The 22,054-nt window shown below is 36.9% G+C and overlaps 1 protein-coding gene across 3 annotated transcripts in view; it reads right to left on the bottom strand.

Moving 5' to 3' along the window:
- The window catches only part of LOC136029964 (guanine nucleotide-binding protein G(I)/G(S)/G(T) subunit beta-1), a 112,472-nt gene that overhangs the window by 37,777 nt on the left and 52,641 nt on the right, over positions 1-22,054 (bottom strand). For all 3 annotated transcript variants that reach the window (XM_065708520.1, XM_065708522.1, XM_065708521.1), the window contains exons 3-4: positions 7,800-7,945; positions 1,142-1,312 (exon numbers count right to left, since the gene is read on the bottom strand). In XM_065708520.1, coding sequence (XP_065564592.1) covers positions 1,142-1,312; positions 7,800-7,945 — 317 coding nt within the window. The remainder of the gene's footprint in view (positions 1-1,141; positions 1,313-7,799; positions 7,946-22,054) is intronic.

Here is a 22,054-nt window from a genome sequence, read left to right as displayed (position 1 = left end):
GGGACAAAAAGACATATCGCTCTTCCCTGTCAACTCTATTGCGTTGGCTATGATAAGCTATTTCTGACTTGCTGAGGTAATACGTAATTAACCTCATTAGAAGCTTATTAAACAAGTTACGAAGGCTCAATGAGCAGAAGATTGAGGCAGTAGATAGACTAATGGAACACGGCCTAGAGGCAAGGTCGTATTTAGGGGATGGGGGGTTACCAGGCTTGAGATCCTCCCCCACAAAAATTTCGCAACTCGTAAAAAAGTAACAAAAATAAAAATAAAAATTTTTTTGATTCTTTTCTTAAATTTTTCTATAAGCCTCCCCCTCAAACAAAAATCCTTGGTAAGCTCTTGCCTAGAGGTAGTCGATTCATTATTTTCTCAATATACTCATACTTTGAACAAAACTTCAACAGATATAGTTAATCGAAAAACTTACAAGTTTTGTGCTGACCGCACGAAACCCCAACAGCTGTTAAAACAACAACAATTAAACATGTTTATAAAAAGGCTGCATCAGGCGAGGATGGCATTGATATCCTCCTCCATTTTTATTCCAAAGAATGACAAAAACAAAAATTCGGTTTATTTACTGATACAAAAAAGCGACCTGAAAAGTTCGTTACCAGAGAAGCCAAGTCAAGTAACTTAATATAAAAGTAGCAGTAGTAGTAGTAATAGCAATTTGTTATCCAAAAAAAAAAACAGAGAAAATCAATCCAAAAAGCGTCGAAAAGCGCAACAAAAACGTCAGAACCTCTAAGTAAAGGAAAGACAACATCACAACTAGAAACGTAGTCCCATTTTTTTCCGGGGGGGGGGGGGTACAAGCAGTGGCATTAATTCACTAAAGCTTAAAGGGACAATTTGCGTTTTCAGAACATAGGGAGGGGGTAAATTGGTGTTTTTTTCCAGATTTAGGGAGCCGCATGCCCTCCTCTTCTCATCCCCAATAACCGCCACTGGTGCCTAAAGTTGATAAATAAAAACAAATTATACAGAAATTTTTTAAAGAATCCCAAAAAACTCGGTAATGGCTGCACGAGATTTTGTTGACTCGTTGAGATTGAGAAGAGCAAAGACCTTAAATCAATGTCTTTAACACCCATACAACTCATTTCTAACATCAGAGTAGTTGACAACTTACCTGTAGATAGAGCAAATGTTATCTAATCCACCACAGGCAACATAACTTCCAGACGGTGCATATGCGCATGTCATCACCCAAGATGATCTCAAAGGTATTGCATGAACCTTGTTGGTTGTATAACTATCCCACACTATTAACTTGCCATCCTGTGAAGCTGATACAACATTCCTAAAATAAGTTAACATCATGAGTAAGTAAATTACATATATCTACCGCTCTCCTAATCTCAAAAAGGACACATCAAGGAAATTCAGTATTTGGTAAAACCCTGTTTTCACATTTACCTAGCTCAACATCAGTGTCTGCTTTCAAATAAACAAAATAAACAAAAAAATAAATAAAAATAAATAAATAAACAAAACAAATTATTATGATCGATCAAAAACAGTTGTGTCAAAACGTTCAAGCAATGCGCGCCTGTCAATTGGACCTGCTGAATTGGACCAGACATATTCCACGGGAGGGGGGCTCAAGTTCAAGGCCATATCCAGGAGGTAGTAGGGGGTTTGACCCCCCTCCCCTCCCGAAATGTTTGTTCAATCCCTAAAAACGCAACAAAAATGAATACAAACACGTTTTTGATGTTTTTTTAAAGTTTTTTGTGTCTTCCCTCTTCCGAAAAAAATCCTGGATGTGGTCCTGCTCGGGTGCCCAAACCCCTTCCGGGCCTTTCTTATTGAAAATATCAAGTAAATGTTTTTTTTTTATTTTCGCCCCTAAAAAAAAAACTCCCGTGTACGTACCTGAACATGATAATAATGTTAATGTATGTTATTATAATAGAATGTTTAGGTAAAGGGCCTCATGAATTTTTTGCTCTTATTTGGCTGTTCTGTTTGCCGTATAAAAAAGGAGCGTTCAGATGCGGGTCCAGGAAGACCTCCTTGCCCAAGCATTTGAGTCTGGTCATGCACTAGCTAGGGCAAGGAAGTCTAGCTCTAGCTACTCATGGGCGCCATTCTTAAGTACGGACGGTAAACATAGTGACAAACGAAGCTACCTGATTGGTGGAATTTGAAATTCTGGACACGTAGTCTTGCACCCTAAAATTAGATGCTTAGCTATCAGTTGGTATATCCAAGCACCGAATTTGATATGCGAATTACAATTCTTTGATTATTAATATCTGACATTATTAGACACCGTTTTGAACGCCAGTTAGAGCCACATGTTTAACTGTGCCTAACTAGACATCAATGTCTAGGTAACACCAATTTGGGCCAACCATGGCTCCATGTAAAGAGAAAACAAGGTGTATCCGTGTCTAGCTAAGCATGTGTGTGAATCGGACTTGATTTGAATATTTATATTATAAAAATAAAATATATTTGTATATAGTGGTGTACTATTTTATAGTTTTTGGCCGTTTTACTGCGATATTGGGCAATTCTCTTAAGGATACACCTCAGTTCAAGCGCAAGTATACTGCTATATCAATAAATGTGGGTTATTATGTGCGTTATTATAATATTATGTGTATTGTTTCATTGAATGTATAGAAAACATCTGACATACAAATTGAATGTATAAAACTTATACAAGATAAACAGGAAGATGAAACTTCTTTGGATAAACACTATGTGACTTTATTTCTGTAGGTTTGAGGTTTTAGTACTGTTCTTTACTTTTCCTTGAAATTTTTTTTTTGTAAAAACTTTACTGTCAGTTGAGAAGCTATCGGATAAGCTGTAAAAACTTATTTTTGTATTATTTTTTTTTTTACCTTAGGACCTTACCACAAACTTATCAGGGTCAGCGTATAGTTGTGATCTTTGTTGTTTTGATTTTGAGAAGCTGTCGGATCAGCTATCCAAAGATTTTTTAACTTGAGGACCTTACCGCTATCTTGTTAGGCCCATTGCATAGTTGTGATATTTGTTCTTGTGATTTTTTTTTTACGTTACTAGTATAAGAAACTATCCGATTAGCTATCCAAACATTACGGCCTTACCACAATCTTATCAGCCTCGTCACCTTCTTGTGATCTTTGTTGTTGGAGTTTCTTCTTACATTAATTTGAGAAGCTATCGGATAAGCTGTCTAAATATATTTTTAAACTTTAGGGCCCTATTGCTATCTGATCAGCCTTATCACAGTGATTTTTGCTGTTGTGATTACGAGAAGCTATCAGATAAGTTGTCCAAACATTTCTTAAGCTTTAGTGCCTTACCGTAATCTTATAAGACTCATCAAATAGTTATGATATTTGCTGTTATAATTGTCTTCGTACGCTATCTTGTTAGGCCCATTGCATTGTTGTGATATTTGTTCTTGTGATTTTCTTTTTATGTTACTAGTATAAGAAGCTATCCGATTAGCTATCCAAACATTGTTTTTACTTTACGGCCTTACCACAATCTTATCAGCCTCGTCACCTTCTTGTGATCTTTGTTGTTGGGGTTTCTTCTTACATTAATTTGAGAAGCTATCGGATAAGCTGTCTAAATATATTTTTAAACTTTAGGGCCTTATTGCTATCTGATCAGCCTTATCACAGTGATTTTTGCTGTTGTGATTACGAGAAGCTATCAGATAAGTTGTCCAAACATTTTTTAAGCTTTAGTGCCTTACCGTAATCTTATAAGACTCATCAAATAGTTATGATATTTGCTGTTATAATTTTCTTCGTACGCTAGTTTTTCTTTATGCTACAATTTACGTAATTTTGCTTGTTTTTCTTCTTTTTTTTGCTGTTGGTGCTCCGTTTTATTCCAATTTTGTATCATTGGTAAAAAGTAAATAGTGTGGTATCTTATTGACATTTTCTCCAGAAAATGGATTATAAATTACTGCGATTATTACTGTAAGAAAGGAATTAAGCACCTTATTGTTAGATCTCCATGGTCCTTTGTCATGACTATTCGTTCTTTACTAGGTTCCATCTGATTCTAAGCCCCAAAGATTATAAGAATGGATTTTTAGGTAAGCAAAAATTCTATGAAATAATCATTCTAACAAGAGACAAGAGCTCATATGGCAGTTGTGACGTGGTCAGAACCTAAAATCAGACTCGGTACTAGAGTTATTGATTTCATCGTCCTAGCACGTCAAAAAGCAACGAACTCGCCAAAGCACTAGAGATCCCTCCCACTCCACCAAAGAGATCGGATACGGTCTGCTTATATCAATCATGTATCTACAACTTGTGCTTATTCTTGAACTCGTCAAAGCACTAGAAGTTCCCCCAACTCATCCAAAGAGAGCGGATCCGGTCTGGTTAAGTCAATTACGTATCTAAAACTTATACTTATTCTTCACATAAATTTTCATCCCGATCTCTCCACTCTAAGCGTTTTCCAAGATTTACGTCCCCCCCCTCAACCCCTGATATCCCTGGATCCGATCCAAATTGAAAATGGAGCATCTGAGACATGAGATCTTTGTATATGTCAAGTTTCATTAAGATCCGATCACCCATTCGTAAAACAAACATACCCCAGATTTCACGAATTCCCCTCCCTCCAGCCCACCTCAGATGGTCAAATCGAAAAAAAGACTGTTATCAAGTCAATTTGTGCAGGTCCCTGACATGCCTACCAATTATCATCGTCCTAGCACGTTCAGGAGCACCGAACCCGCCAAAGCACTGGAAATCCCCCACCCCCCCAACTCCACCAAAGAGAGTAGACCCGGTCTGGTTATGTCAATCACGTATCTAGGACTTGTGCTTATTCTTCCAACCAAGTTTCACCCCGATCATTCCACTCTAAGCGTTTTCCATCATTTCCGGTGTCCCCCTCCAACTCCCTCCGATGTCACCGAATCCGGTTGGGATTTCAAATAAGAGCTCTGAGCCACGAGATCCTTCTAAATATCAAATTTCATTAAGATCCGATCACCCGTTCGTAAGTTAAAAATACCTCATTTTTTCTACTTTTTCCAAATGACCAAATTATGCCCCCCCCCCCGACTTTCCCAAAGAGAGCGAATCCGGTCCGGTTATGTCAATCATGTATCTAGGACTTGTGCTTATTCTTCCCACCAAGTTTCATCCCGATCTCTCCTCTCTTTCCAAGTTTCAACGTTTTCCAAGATTTCCGGTTTCCCCCTCCAACTCTCCCAAATGTCACCGGATCCGGTTGGAATTTAAAATAAGAGCTCTGAGTTATAAATTTCTTCTAAATAACAAATTCGTTAAGATCCGATCACCCGTTCGTAAGTTAAAAATATCTAATTTTTTCTAACTTTTCCGAATTAATCTTCCCTTCACTCCCCCCCCCCCCCCAGATGGTAGAATCAGGGAAGCGACTATTTCTAAGTTAATCTGGTGCGGTCTCTGATAGGCGTGCCAACTTCCATCGTTCTAGATTATCTGGAAGTGCCCGAACTAGCAAAACCGGGACCGAGAGACACAGACAGACGGACAGAAATTGTGATTGCCATATTCCGCAAGAGGACAAGTGGCCCCTTTCTTTGAGAAACTAGATGCAGGTACAGCATTTAGCAAACAACAGCCTCCGACCGATTTCAAAAAACTGGTAGAAGAAGCCGGAGCCCCCTCTCGTGACCACACTGAATGTCCCCTACTGGAAGAAGATTATCACCTTTGTCGCCAAATCCAGCGGGATAAAATAGAAGATGTCATAAAACAAACTAGGGGTGGGTCTGCGCCAGGACCAGATGGGATTCCAGCAAAGGCTTTGAAAGTACTACAAGTAGTACTATTACCTCTGCTTCTGGGATTGTATAATTTAGTTATGAAAGAAAAAAGGTGGTCTGGTCCTTGGAAGATATCTGTAGTTATCCTCCTATTTAAGAAAGGTGGCGCAAGTTTGTGCGAGAATTGCCGACCAATCAGCTTAGGAAACTTTCTTGGAAAAATTATGGACAAAATTTTAAACAAAAGACTGCAGTTCTTTAAAGCGTTTAGAACACTTTAAAGAACAGGAATTCCGCCATCTTTTTTAATGGTTCTTCTTTCGATGTATTGTTTGACCAGAAACGTGGTAAAGATAGCGGGAAGCGGTATATCTAGATATTTTTTTTTTATTTTAAAAGGTGTAAAACAGGGTAGTACCCTATCACCGAAACTTTTTGCTATTTTTATAAATGATCTTGCCAAATACCTTGATGAAAGGTGGGCACCAGTTGTACACCGTGGAAATACAGTATTATCATTATTATTATTTGCCGATGATAAAGCATTGGTCGCCAGATCCCGTTCGGAGCTGCAAACTCTGTTGAATTTGACAGCTGAACATTTAGAGGAAAATAAACTAGAAATCAGCACAAAAAAGACAAAGGTGAGAATTCTTTGCCGTCGACAATCAATAGGAAATAAAGATGAAGAGAGTTTTAATTTGAAAGGTGAAGCTGTGAAGGTTGTGTCTCAGGCAAGATATTTAGGATTCCATCTAACATCGAATGGAAGATGGATCAATCATATTTCGAAGATGGCAAATCGAGGAAAAGCAGCAACGGTAACGCTGTTCAGGAACAGTAATTTAATGAGAATAGGTGACTTAAGGATGCACAAAAATGTGTTCAATTCAAAAATAAGGCCAATATTGTCTTATGGAGGCGAAGTATGGGGCCTAGAAGTGGCAAATTCATTAGAAACTTTACAGCTACAATATTATAAACGAGTGCCAGGTCTGCACACCACAACCCACATACTTTTCATCAAGGGAGATTTGGGACTTTTCTCCATGAGAAAACATAGATAGACCCAATTAATTAAGACTGAAAATACTGCAATGTCCTTCCTCAAGACTCATCAGGGCAACGTATGATGAATTACTTGTCCTGGGACAAAAATCTTCATGGCCCTTCCATGTCAAAATACTCCTGGACAGCAGAGCTTTATCGTATGCGTGGAATGGAGGTGATGACCCAATCTCAGATCGCAAAGTTTTCCTGTCAGAGATCCAATTAAGGCTGGAAGATCCAAAAATCCAGAAATGGTGGTGCGACCTTAGCCAGTCGGAAAGCTTAAGTTCTTACTATAAGGTGAAACAAAAATATGGCGAAGTTATATTTTAAACTGAGGTCACGGATGCAGGTGCGAGCAAACTGTTTCCCTCTTTATAGTGTTTGGAAAAAAAAAAAAGGTGCTACCCGACAATGTGATATACTTGCTCGATTTGCGGTGATTTTGACGGTATGGACCATTTTCTTCTCAGGTGTCAAAGAGGCTAAAAGAGGTAAGAGGGAGCTTTCTTGCGATGGGTGGTTGTGAGCCCCTTCTTAGAATTTTGAAGTCGACGTCGAAAGTAAATATACTAACATTGGGAAATTTGATCCGGAATGGTGCTTTTATTCGGATGACGAGTGTTGCATGATTCAGTTTGTTTGTTGTTGTATATGTATGTATACAGCCTGAAAAATGACTTTCAATACAGTCATTCATTCATTCATATGACACTTGGTAAAATACCAAGTGTCACAAGAATGATTAGGCCACAAGGGGCTTCACAAAAACGACTGCTAGGGAATAAGAGTAAGTATATTTCAAAATCTAGGGGCAATCCCCCCACTCACTGGCGCTATTGTTTCTTTTACTGTATATCTGATCAGTCCTATTCTGACTAGGAACCTCTGATTAGCCCCTGTATATTTGATTATAAACCTCAAACGCACAGAAACTCAAGAATAGATCTAATACAGTGAACGCAAAGAAGTTTCTAAACTATTAAAAAGGAAAAAAAAAACTTGCCTAGAATCTGATCCCCAGTGCATGGCATAAATTTTGGCCAAATGACCTCGGAGCGTTCGTCGCGCTCGCATGGATATTCGTCCTAAAGGTTCCATGGTGGATGTGGCTGCCACCAAGGTTGTATCACATGCTGCCTTTCTTGCATCCTGCAAAAATAACCAAGAAAATCAATTTATTGACATCCTCAAATTAAAACTATGGTTTTAAGACTTCAATGCAATGTACAAATTTGGTTTTCCTTTTAATGTAAGTAAAGGTTTTATTATTGAGCTTAAATAAGGTGCTGGTTCATTTCATATTGTCGATTATTGATACTGACAGAAATTTCTATTGTGACAGGTCCGGTCTGTTGGCTTAGTCAATTTATATTTGTCAAATCTTTATGGTCATTTTGGGCTCCCAGAATTCCTTTACCATTGGTACATCTCCTAGGAAAAGACTGCTTTCTTTCCAAATATCCGCTCGATCACAGAAGTATCATACCTTTCCCCTGAGGCGTTTCCCCTTTTTGAGTGAGTATGTGTTGTTTGTTGCCCCCTCTACTCGCTCAAGGCCCTCGACCCTTGCGAACATCGCCGTGTTTCGCAGGCTTTTTGTCCTCTCCGCTCACTCTCTCAGTCCTAAAAGCTAGTTACAATCGAAGAAAAGGGCCCCCTGTTTTCGTTGTTAATATGTACTAGCCCTTTCATTGTTAATACGCAGATACAGATAGATAGATATAATAATAATTAAAAGTTTCTTTAATTTTCCCCAGAACCGTTTGCATATCCTATTGCTATCTTGACTAGTAATTTTAAGCTTCTGATAACACAATTGACATCCACTTTTGTTTGCTTGTACCTTTTATTAGATTATTTGGTTGTTTTTAATTCAATACTAACAAACTTTCAAGATGTGTTTCAGTGAAGATAATTGATTCAAATTAGGATAGCGTTGGATTTGGACTCAAAGCAGAATACCAAAGGGGAGACAAATAAAGAACCCTCACAAAAACGAATTTCCTCCCCCCATACAAACAATCATTTCAGTAATCAATGAGGCGAAACGAAGTACACAATATCGATCCTTGGATAGAGAGGGGAGTTTTTGGCCTATCGTATTTACTTCTTAAATGCAAGAAAAGGGGAGATTAATAGCATACGAAAGTATGTCAATAAAACATGACTTTAAGCCAAAAATGAACACGTAAATAAAATTCAATAGAACATATTTTGTGAATATACATTTCAATAAAACATACATACACGGCTTAATGTATATACTTCTTAAATGCAAGAAAAGGGGAGATTAATAGCATACGAAAGTATGCCAATAAAACATGACTTTAATTCAAAAATGAACACGTAAATAAAATTCAATAGAACATATTTTATGAATATACATTTCAATAGAACATACATACTCGGCCTAATGTATATACTTCTTAAATGCAAGAAAAGGGGAGATTAATAGCATACGAAAGTATGTCAATAAAACATGACTTTAAGCCAAAAATGAACACGTAAATAAAATTCAATAGAACATATTTTGTGAATATGCATTTCAATAGAACATACATACTAGGACTAATGTATTTACTTCTTAAATACAAGAAAAGGGGAGATTAATAGCATACGAAAGTATGTCAATAAAACATGACTTTAAGCCAAAAATGAACACGTAAATAAAATTCAATAGAACATATTTTGTGAATATACATTTCAATAGAACATACATACATGGCCTAATGTATATACTTCATAAATGCAAGAAAAGGGGAGATTAATAGCATACGAAAGTATGTCAATAAAACATGACTTTAAGCCAAAAATGAACACGTAAATAAAATTCAATAGAACATATTTTGTGAATATACATTTCAATAGAACATACATACTCGGCCTAATGTATATACTTCTTAAATGCAAGAAAAGGGAGATTAATAGCATACGAAAGTATGTCAATAAAACACGACTCTAAGCCAAAAATGAATACATAAATAAAATTCAATAAAACATAGTTTGCTGCCATGATAAGCGTCAAATAGTTTTTTGTTTGCATCGAAGAAAGGTCAGGAAGCCAATTACCATTATTCCTGAATACAAAAACAATGCTTTAATTATAAATTACCTGTAATAGCGAAAATAATTAAAGCCGTTTTATGTAGGCGCTCTGGGGGGCTTCACCAAGACATTCATAGCTCAAATTTATAGCTCCATTCTATTAACGCGAAGTAACGAGCTAATAATATGAGAAATTACAATAAATAGCTCTTTTAAAATTACTAAAAAAGCTTTTGCGTAGATACGTAATAATTTATGTTCGTTTTAACTTTTAACGTTGCTCATGACTTTTAGTTGAAAAAACTTCTTTTTTATTATTTAATTTCGGATCGTTTTTTTTTAATAATGCTGGGAAATCCAGCTCGCCCTCCATGGAAAACTTCCAAAACAATTACAGCCATTTTATGTGGGCACTCTGGGGGGCTTCACCAAGACATTCATGGCTGAAATTTATGGCTCCATTCTATTAACGCGAAGAAACGGGCTAACAATATGAGATATTATAATAAATAGTTCTTTTTTTAAGTACTAAAAAGACTATTGCGTAAAGAGCGAGGTACGTAATGATTTATGTTCGTTTTCAATTTTAATATTGCTCATTACTTTTAGTTGAAAAAACTAGTTTTTTATTATTTAATTTCTGATCGTTTTTTAATAATGCTGGGAAATCCGGCTCGCCCTCAATAAAAAATTTCCAAAATAACTAAAGTCATTTCATGCGGGCGCCCTGGGGGCCTTCACCAAGACATTCATAGCTAAAATTTATAGCTCTATTCTATTAACGCGCAGAAACGGGCTAATGATATGAGAAATTACAATAAATAGCTCTTTTAAAAGGACTAAAAAACTTCGGCATAAAGAGCGAGGTACGTAATAATTTCTGATCGTTTTAAATTGTATTGTTGCTCATTACTTTTAGTTGAAAACACTTGTTTATTATTTAATTTCTGATTGTTTTTTAAATAATCCTGGGAAACCCGGCTCGCCCTCCATGGAAAACCTCCACCCCCCAGGAACAAATCGTTCCACGTACCCCCACCCCCAGAAGAATCCCACCTAAAAACGTTTGTATACTCCCCAATAACCAACACCATATATAAACAATGGGCAAAATCCATAACTTGTAGCCTTTCCCCCGGGAACTCTGAGGGGTTAAGTTATCCTAGCTACTAGATTTTTCTACTATGGTGACCAAAATGGCTATTTCAAAATCTCAACCGGGAGACTTTGGGTAAGAATCAGCGTGGGAGGGGGCTAGCTGCCCATTTCCCCCTATGACACCCCTGAGAAAAACAAATAAACACGCATCCATGATCTTTCTTCTGGCAAAACATACAAAATTCCACATTTTTGTACATAAGAGCTTGAAACCTCTACAGTAAGGTTTTTCGGTATGCTGAACCTGACGGGGTGATTTTCATTAAGATCATTCTGTGTTTTTGGGATGCTCCCCTCTTTTTCAAAAATTTGGCAAATTTTCTCAGGCTCGTAACTTTTGATGCGTACCATTAAGTTTGATGAGCTTTATATATTTTGAATAAGCATCAAAATTCGATTCTGTTGATATATCTATTGTTATCAAGACTGTTTCTTAGAGTTTCGGTTACTATTGTGCTGCATCGCTCCTTACTTACAGTTCGGTATCACGAACTGTTTGAAAAGCTAGTTGCATTTCTTCTTGTCCAAATCCAAAGGGCACATCTTAAAAACTTTCCGGTTATGATTATATAGAGTTTCGGTTACTATTAAGCCGCATCGCTCATTACGTACTCTGATTTGTCTCACGGTTGGGAAATCCAGTCAAAACTTTGAGCTAGTTTTTTAGGGGGTGGGGGAGCAAGGGAACTTAGAATTATGTGTCGGGGGGGAGGATTTGAAAAATCTTTTTATGGCTAGTGTAGAAATATACACCGGAAGAATAAAAAGAACATCGTTTCCCCCTTTTCGGTTGTAACCATATTTTGTGGGTTTGTCCCTCGAGGAAACAATGCTGGCCTTATTCATAAAGTCCCGCCATCTTTTAGTTAGAAACCCGTAGCAACTACTTAACGCAAAAATGCGATCAAGAAGGTTTATTGATATTCAGTAAATTAATTGGAAACATATGCACACAATTTGATAAGGATCTAAAGACGCACTTACATGGCCAAAAGTCGTGACTAGGCAAGGTGCATCATTCATTACTACCAGACCTTCAACTCAAGATATTTATGGAGGTGCAAAAAACAAAACAGTATTTGCTGTTAATATATTATAATATTCTATATATATTACATTATTTTAATAAAATTAAATAAAGGTAATAATATATTATATTATTAAAGTATATTTGCTGTCCCGCCTTAAAAAATGAAAGGTAAAATAACTGACCAAAAGAGTGAAAATAATAAATTCATTGAAAAGGACGACTTTCAAGTAAGATAAAGAAAATAAGAAACAAAATTGGACTTCGAAAAAATGAAAAAAAAGAAAAAATAATTTTGAGCCTCATCCAGTCTCGCCCTAAAAGCACTTTTAAAGGAACTAAAAGCGTCCATTCCTAAGAAATATTGTTATTCTGTTTAACACAAGAGTTAACTGCTTATAAACATTAAAAAAAAAAAAAAAAAAAAAAAAAAAAAAAAAAAAAAAAAAAAAATGTTGACCACAAACTACAATCGAAGCAAATTAATGACGAAGATCCTGATTTGAAGTATAACCTGAAACCAGTTTTCATCCGTGGCCGCTTTTCTTAGACAGTGGTGTTTGAAGGAGTATGTATGCCATTGTTGTTAAGTGTTTAAACACGTAATCTTCGCAATGTGTTCTGCTTAATGTTGGGATTGTTCTTTTTTTTCTTCGCTTTTGTGCTCCGTCTTTGTGAACTATTTTTGTTTATTGATGGATGAGAAACAAAAATGAATTAATTCAGCCGAAGACGTTGCTGCTGACGTTGAAACTGGATGTAAGAAGTATACAAAAGAAGAACACAAAAGTAACGCCGCCATGCAGCTTATACGGAAAATAACGGATATTTTAGTGCTTCTCGATAAAAATTTTTTTTAAATCAGAAAACATCTCTATGATACCATTACTGCAACGTTTTGAAAGAATAGCTCAAAAGCGAGACAGAAATCTGCAAACAGGGACAAGAGCACTTTGAAAACCCAGTAGCTGAGACAGAATGTGCTGCTACTCATGGTGACAGTGGAACCGTGAAAAGGCTAACTAGGTGGGTAGCAGGCACCCCATCAGACATCTATTTACTTGTTGAAGATGAAAATGATTAGCTTTTCACGAGTCAAAAACGGTGGCATGATGGTAGAAACAATATCTCCCAGGTGTTATCAACCAGCCCATCTCTCAAGAACGCCTCGATATCTGAGGTATACCACTCTTTTTACTTGATATATATTTCGGTTCAGTTCTTTATAATTAAGCTGACAGTGCTCTTAGTCTTAATGAACGGAAAAGTAGCTGGTGTCGAAGGCATTTTACAAGAACTGCTTCAATATGGCAGAGAGACTATTAGAGAAACATTATTCAAGCTATTGACGAAGATACGGAGTATTCAGGATCTCCCATTAAAATGAAAGAAAGGTTTACTCGTCAAAATTTTTCGAAAGGGAAGAAATAAGTGCACGATTAATGGAGAGGATTAAAACTTGAGACGATTAGAAGCCACGCTCTCTGTCAAATAATACTAAATAAATCTCAAGCACAAAGAGACACTGTGCTACAGGACGAAAAAAAAAAAGATTTCCAACGAATCAACACCGTTGCGACCTAAGTCTAAGCTTTCGGATACATCCATCAATATATAGAAGGCATTGAATTAGTCCATCCCGGAGCAATGGGATGGACCCGGAGTCCATCCTGCTTATTTCCCGGAATATTTCAAACGGAACACCGAGGAGTTAATTGGGACATTTGAGGCTTCAAAGGCCACCAAAACATATCTACAGATCAATTTGAACAAGCCTAATTCAATGTCAAATAGTGTTATCATTTCACTTGAAACAGGTTTAAAACTTAGTGGAAGAGAAATCGAGGATGTTAGCGAATTCAAATACATGGGTGGTACACTAACTCAAGATGGCATTTGTGACGGAGATCAGGCTTAGAATCGCAAATGCACGTGCAGCTTTCTCTCACTTAACTAATGTTTGTAGATATAGCAAGTGTCCTCTGCAGCTAAAGCTGTGCATGTTCGACAGCAACGTAATTTCAGAATTGACATATAAATGTGAATCCTGTAGTGTGTGTAAAGCTGTACAGAGAAAAACTGCTTAGACTTGAGAACAACTGCCAGCAAAATGAATTTGTGGTTAATTGAGTTGATAGAGTACCTAACACCGAGATCAGGTCTCTCATCAAGCATTTACAAATAAGTAACGGAATCAGACTAAGATGGTGGCGATACCGGTGCCACATGAATCGAATAAGACAAGGACGACCTCCCACAGAGTTGAGGCCCTGGATTGGACAATACCTTGAAGTTGAGACAAGAGGTCTACGTTCATATACCAACGAGCTGTGGTCTTTGGCTCAGGAACGTCCGACGTGGTGGTCTACCGTTGCTGTCCTATACTTCAATAAACGTCGTAGGAACTAAATTTAAGTAACAAGTAAACCAAACTCATATTGGTTACTGCATAACCGCAAAAGAAAAATTTTACAAGTGAAGTAAGTCATTTTGAACTTATCTCTAAAATTTACTCACTTCAGAACCTTCCTGACAAGAAGTTCAAGTTATATTGTGGCAACAATTAAGCCCGTCCAAGCATCAGCTTAAGCTTTACGTTTCCTTGGCTACAGTATAGTATATACCTGCACTCCTACGATTTTAATGAAAGACGGCAATTTGCCTAGCATTCGATAGCTGAGATTTAGCGATTTTCACCTACCAAATTATATTTTTGAGCTTACTTTTTATGGTTTCAAATCGAAAAACATGACATAAATAGTCAAAAACATACTAAAAAAGGAAAATTCTTCAATTTTATGCAAGTTTTGATCATTCCCTAAGGAAAAATGTAAACTAAGTAGTTAAATGTGACGTCTTTCGTCAGTAAATGACAAACATTTACTACCTGTTGATTCCCAAAGACAACTACACCTTCAAGGGAAAGCTAAATCTTCTTGGATTATCTGGTGTCATAAGTTCTTAGCCCATATTTATTTTGTACTGCCCTTTTTTGCCCGTATTTATTATGTATAAACTTGGTATCCAATACTACCAAAAACTGTATCACTTGATGTGGTTGTTTCCTCGTTGAAAATCATATTCACCATTTTTCGTAATTTTTAAGACATATATATGGTTCTGCAAGTCCCCCTTAAGGGGATTCTATACCTTGAAATCATTTTGTGAGCCTCAGTGTCGGTTAACCATCTCAAAGACAAAGGATCCATTAGTGAATTCTACCAGGTGACTAGCCATCACCGATAGCTATTGATAATCAGTGGTTTAGCAGTGGAATTTGATTTTTTTAAAATAAATTCTATGTCCCCTGTGTCGGTAAGGTTTTCAATCAATACGAGTAGCACCACAGGGAGCTCCCAAATAAACCAAATTGATAAAATTATATGTCTTTTGAGCAAATGTTAAGTGTTTTCCAAACAGGCATAAAAGGACATTTTTACGGGCTACCTTTCCTGAACTTGAACAAGAGAATTCTGCTCCATTTAATTAAAAAAAAACGTTAAGTTTAATTAAAACAGAATATCCTTACCTCCGGCAAAAAAACGAGAGAAGTTAAATAGTTTTTGTAATATTTCTGATAAGGTGTTGGCTTTTATTAGGTGTTTTGTGGTTTAATTTGTTATTACTAGCTGTTGGTTGCTGTCATTTATTCTGTGACCTTATCTAAGCTCTATGAGTCATGCCAAGACCGCCTAATCAATTCCGAATAGTTTGACAATAAATAGTTTGAATATTGAAGAGCCTTAAATAATTTGAACAGTCAGATTTCATTTTCACTGCCCTAGATACTCCAAATCTGGTTACTAAAACCACTGGTTCTCTACAACCATGGTTACCTGGGTTATGGAAAGAGTATGGGATGCACTGAAAGCATGAGCAAGGGCTTGTTCGTTAGATTGGAGTTTGACATTCGCAAAACTAGAATGTTGACACAATTGAATGACTTTTAGAGAAGATGCAGCAGAAGAAAAGCCTCGACAGAACCCTTTTGAATAAGTAAAATATCGAATTGATGAATTTATTGACTACTTTTCCGCCTTCCTAACTAACTCGTCCCAACTTGCAGTGTATGTCATTTCCACATAGTCATACTTAGTCGTACCCAGTCTACATAGTCATACAGCAGATAGTTAAATTTTGTAACCAACTTCACAATACTTAAAGATGATGATTGTGAACCTTATTTTTAACTTGCTATTTATAGGTCACGTTAATAACATCTAAAATACTCTTTGAAAAATCTCTCTTGACGCTTATATCACTCTTTGAAAATACACTCCTGATGATTACTACGCTCTTTGGACAAACGTTGTTGACGCCTACTTCTCTCTTTGGACAAACCTCTACTGTCTAAACGTTGCCTAATATTGCTGGAAAAGCATATTCCTTCTACGGCTACTATATATTTGGCGTGGAATCGATTATCTTTTATCTAAGAGGATTAACTCCGACCGAAATATCTAATTTCCATTTTTATCACCGATTCTTCCAGGATCCGCACAAATGATGGATGAAAAACTTATCAAAGATGAAATTGCGTTGCACAATACGTTAAGCTTCGGGAAGCTAAAGCAGTCTTTACTGACATTCATCTGCTTTATTCCTAGCGTGCCAATCACCTAAAGGTAAAGGCCGTAAAAAAAAGTAAGTTGGGTTGGAGCTTCAGGGTGAAAACCAATGCCCGGTTACCATAGGGGTTCACGACCTGGCACTCATAAATTTTGAAACTGACACAAATTCATCAACGCGAAAGCAAATTAATAAATTTCCTATTTGTCTTTATTATTTTTAGTGTAAAATTTGTGACCTCTTCAATTGCTCCACCATGTGCTCCTTGTCCCTTATGGCACCTAAATAGCTAAACCATATAACAGACAAAAAAAGTACGAAGTGAAGTGATACTATTGCTTCGTAAGACCTAGGAACGGCAAGTGACATGCAAAAGAAATCCTAACGGTTCATTTACACATTGCGGAAATCCGTCTGCATCTTTTCAAACGATGGCCCAGAGAACGCTACGTTTTACGGCAAAATTTTTAAATAAGCGCATTAGCGTGACCCTTCTCTGAAAGCTGTTGACCAATAGAGAGCCGAATGTCACTATTTTCCTTGTTTTTCTTATAGCCTCGGTGAGTAGTATCATACAAGTTGGTATAACCTTGAACCAATGTTACAAGATCATTAAGTTTTTGATGATCCATAGTCATGGTTTTATTCATTCAAAAATCTTGCCAAGAATCCGTCCTAATTTGACCAAGTCTATGCGGAAAGCTAGAAAGTTTTTCAAGCACGAAAACGGACAGAATCTCCGCACGGATTGGTAAATCCGGACGGATTTTCGCAATGTGTAAATGCACTATAAGCCTCAACAGGACCTCGAAAACAATTTAACTGACTCATTTCGTCTTATTTATGCTTGTGGTATTCAACCCAGGCATATTTCCAACAGGACACGACATGGGTCATAAAGGGGCAACTCAAGAATCATTTCAACCAAGTTAATGGTCATTTATTGTTCCTCCACCTGAAGAGGAATTACTTATAGAAGAGGTTCTCAAACTTTTCGGCCCCACACCCACTTCGATCAACCCTATATATGTGCTTCCGTCATAAAAATAATTTTAATAGCTTGTCATAATAAAAATAAATTTAATGGTGGCGTATCGATACAACAACGAACCTATTATAGATAACGGCTCGTATTGGTTGTTGCTGCCTGTATTTGATGTATAAATATACCGAACTGTACACACTATACAGGACCCGGTTTCCAAACAATACAATGTCGATTTCTAAATTCCCTTGCCCACACCCCCCAGGGGTGTCGTGCTCCACGCTTTGAGAATCTCTGAGACATAGGATCTTGTACAATAATTACGTAAAAGCTTAGGGAGATAGAGGAATAAAAGAAAGCGATATCAAAGGAGACATATGGGGGAAATTATAGAAAAAGTCGTAAAAATGTCGAAGCTCTGAGTGATCACAAAGGCATAATGCCACTTCCCTCCACCAAGAGTAGTTCCTGTCTTATAAAAATCACCACAAAATGGACGAGCAAACAGAGAATTATTCAGATTGGATATAAGATACAATTATTCAGATAGACCAACTAGAATTATTCAATACAACGACTAGACATTCAAAATATACTAACAGGTCTTACTTCCCATGCCAACTTATAAAGATTAAGATAGAAACGACCTAACCATGTTCGTGACATGATACTTGGTAACGTTTAATTCTTTTTTTTTTGTACCAAACAAGGGGATAATAAGTGACCGCACCTTCCCTCAATTCACCTTAAACTTAATTAGTGAATTCAAAACCACAGGAAACATAGTAATAACTAAATAACATATACTTCACAAAAGCTCATTTCTAAGTCAGACACACCCAGACAGAGACTGTCATAAAGTTCTCCCAAATTACACTAAGTGGGGTTTACATCTTTTGCAGAATTGAAAGTTTTTTTTCATACTTAGTACAACATAAAAGGCGAGCTACTGTCAAGTAATAGCCACAAAAAGAAAAGTAGACACCCAACGATCCCAAACCAATCACCAAATTGGTCTCCAAGTTTTTCTATTAATCCCATTAATTGTGGCCAACTTCCGATGTATGAGAAAATTTCGGAGTTATAGCTTCCCTGTTTGTTTAAACCAGAACATTTATCAACAATCCAACGACTGTTTATCCTGCGAAACAAAGAATTTCATTATATTTACTGAAAAATCTAATTACCCTTAATTACCCTCCTTTTTAACTAAATAATTGCATCTCACTAAAAAAAAAAACAACGAAAAAAACTGCCGGGCGGCTATATTTCTAAACGGGATCAAGTGCATGGGTGCACCAGAACACATGAACACACGAACTTGTTTAATAGAGGGAATAGGGTAGTTAACAATTCGGTGGATTTCAAGTCAGTCTAAAAATAGTATCAAAATAGGAAAAGCATAAGAAGAATATAAAATGGTGGAAAAAAGTCATACAAATCTTGTTTTTCAATTATAGCGGACCCGAATGGTTTCGTTTGCGTACACTTTTGGCAAAAAAAAAATTAGTAAAAGGGTACAAAAATAATTCATGAAGAATTAATATTAAAATGAGAAATACTAAACAACACTGAACATATAAAAAAATACGACTTTCTTCGCTATCTTTATCGCGATGAAGGATCCTAATATCATAAACAATGACACTTGTTATAATGAACTCAGTCAGGGGAACTGCACTTGTTTCACTATATTAGTAGGTACGGCCATGTTCACGGGCCTACTATGTTAATAAGCACCCCCTTGGCAAGTGCCCATTGAGTCGATGCGTTAAGATGACCTAAGTTTTTCTTTAACTAACAAATACACACTGACTTAAAGAGTCAGTGTTGACATCAACAAAAGCGTATAACAGAATTAAGCAGGTGCAGACAGCACCTGAGACCAAATTAAGGCACTTCTTTTATTTTTGTCAGTGTAATAAAAACTGAAAAATATTTTTTTTTATTATAAATCTTTAGACACCAATATTGGTCATATCACGAAGAGTTGGTGCGTATAAGTAGCAGGGTTAGTTACCTTAATAGTTATTGTTCTAAGCAGTGCTTCCCTTATGTCAGTTTTTACTGAATTAGTCGAATTTTTGGCCCTCTTGTCGCAAAAAAAATAATCGTGTCAGAATTCAGAGTTTTGTCGGATCTTGAGTAAAAATGGATATTTTTCCGATTATTAATTGTTCTAGATTTTCTTTTCTTTTTTTTACTCGAGAAGGATTTTCAAACTAGCAAAATTAGTGGGCCGTCCCTTTAGTTATTAAAAAACCTACCTCTAGCTTAAGAAAGGTGAAAGTTTTGCTGCTGCTGCTAATTTGGGATCAAACCTAAGGAAAGTTAAGGTGAGACTCTTTGTCAGTATAAGATTAGACAAGAAAGATCAAATAACTTAGCTTGCTATTATCAACAAAGCACAAGAGAGCTGCGCTAATATGGCTAGAGACAGGTTCAAATGTTGTGTCTAGAGACAGAAGTAAGCAATTTGGGTCTGGGCGCAATAGAATTGTAGGTTTTACTATTTCATTCCAGCAACAATCTTTCATGACAATTGAAAAACAACGGCACTTGTTATACTGAACTTAGTCGGGGGAACTAAATTTACGGGACTTTACTGACTATCAAATTGTTTTGAAGGTCAGAAACTTACTCAGGCGCTCCAAGTTCGAATTGCATCAGAAATTTACGGACACCCCAGTCTTGCATGTGATTGCCACAGGTCAGACACGTTGGCTGTCTCTTGGATGTGCGTTTATCTACTTTCAGGGAGTGGCAGCAGAGGATCCCACTCACGCAGATGTCAGGGTATTGCAAACCCTAAAGAATCCACCATTTCGGATTCAGCTTGAGCTCCAGCTTTATGTGCTGGAGCTGTTAACAAATTGTAACGTTTTTTTTGAAAGCGAAAAACCTTTGTTCCACAAAATGAAATTAGAGGTTGAGATACCTCTGAGAAAACTGACCATGGATTTCATGAAAACTAGCTACATTAGATCAACCTCGCCTTTAAATCTCGACCCTGACAAAGCAAGTGAATACCTCCAAGCTGAGGATATATACTTGGGGATGGCAGCTCACGAGTCTCTTTAGACCTTGCAGTCAAATCCGAGTGCAAAAGCAGATGAATATGAAGTGAAAGTGATTTATGAACGTGCTCGTACGTTATATGTGAAAATGGTGAAGCAGATCAAGAAGCGATTCTTGTTTGAAGACGAACTGTTTACGTTGTGCGAAATGCATTACCCTACGAAAACTTTAGATATAGGCACAATTGGTCTTCTGCAAAGGATTCTACAGATTTATAGTGCACCGTCAAGGGATGGAAGAAAAATAGGGGAAGAATGGCGGAGTTTACAGCTTTTTGATCTTTTAAATGTGACACATGTCTATGATTTGTGGCGTCACGTGGCATCAATAAATCACCCAATGGTACTCAAAAGTTCTCTAAGTCTGCATTTTCCAGTACCTTCTGATCTTGCCATTTTCGAACGTTATTGTGGAACGGTTCTTTTCAATCTTGAAAGACCTTAAAACAGACCATAGGAACTCGCTCAAATGTGTGACCCTTACCTCAATTATGCAGGTCAAGTCTGGCATGACTGGTCAAGTCCGGTAAGAAAAAATGATGAAAGTTTACTTTTCTGTTTGAGGAAAAAAGGATTTTATGTAAATTTCTTTAAAATATATGAGATTGAAAAGAATAAAAGTGAGTGTGAACAAGGTGTGATTTTTTTTTTTTTGGGGGGGGGGGATGGTAAACATATGTATGCCACAATTGAGGAAGGAGGAGTCGTGGGACAGACGAGTGTAAAAGCGTGTCTCGGAAACAAAAATCCTATGCGACGGAATATTACCATATTTTTCACTTGGAGTTGGATATTTTTTCAATTTTAGACCAGTGTGGTGCCAGAAAAGTCTGATTTTCTGTGGTCGGGTGTCGGAATTTTCAGGATTTTAAACTGACACAACGAAAATCTGGTAGGAACAAAGTGAGAGCACTGGTTTTAAGGAAGTTTAACATTTGTCTATGATATTTTGTGCAAAATACGTTCTATGCGAAGGATTCGGTTTTCAAGGGACAAATACTTTGACAATTGAAAAATACCGAACGAATTAGTTTGAAAGTAAGAAAAAAAAAGGCTAGGCAACATATAACAATAAATAAATCGAAACAAAATTGTGGGATGTTACAAACAGAGAAGATTTTTTCGAAATGATTATTTGCATTCACCTCCAGCATATGTCCATGTCCTCACTATTTGCAAATACAGTTCTAAGAAATCCTCCTGAAAAATAGTAGCCCAAAAATGCCCTTATCTCGTGTTTTCAACCCTCTCCAGAAAAAAAACTGACACCCTCCTGAATGTTTAGACAGGTGCGGATGGGTACCAATATAATGTACAGTATCATTAATATTGTTATCATGGTACGTACATTTTGCGAAAAGATAATCCTATACTACAGGATGGTAAAAAACGAAGGC

This window comes from Artemia franciscana, chromosome 8, assembly GCF_032884065.1.
Source record: "Artemia franciscana chromosome 8, ASM3288406v1, whole genome shotgun sequence".
Lineage (NCBI taxonomy): Eukaryota > Metazoa > Arthropoda > Branchiopoda > Anostraca > Artemiidae > Artemia > Artemia franciscana.
The sequence above is the reverse complement of the archived record's forward strand: the minus strand, read 5'-3'. Positions and strand labels throughout refer to the sequence as shown.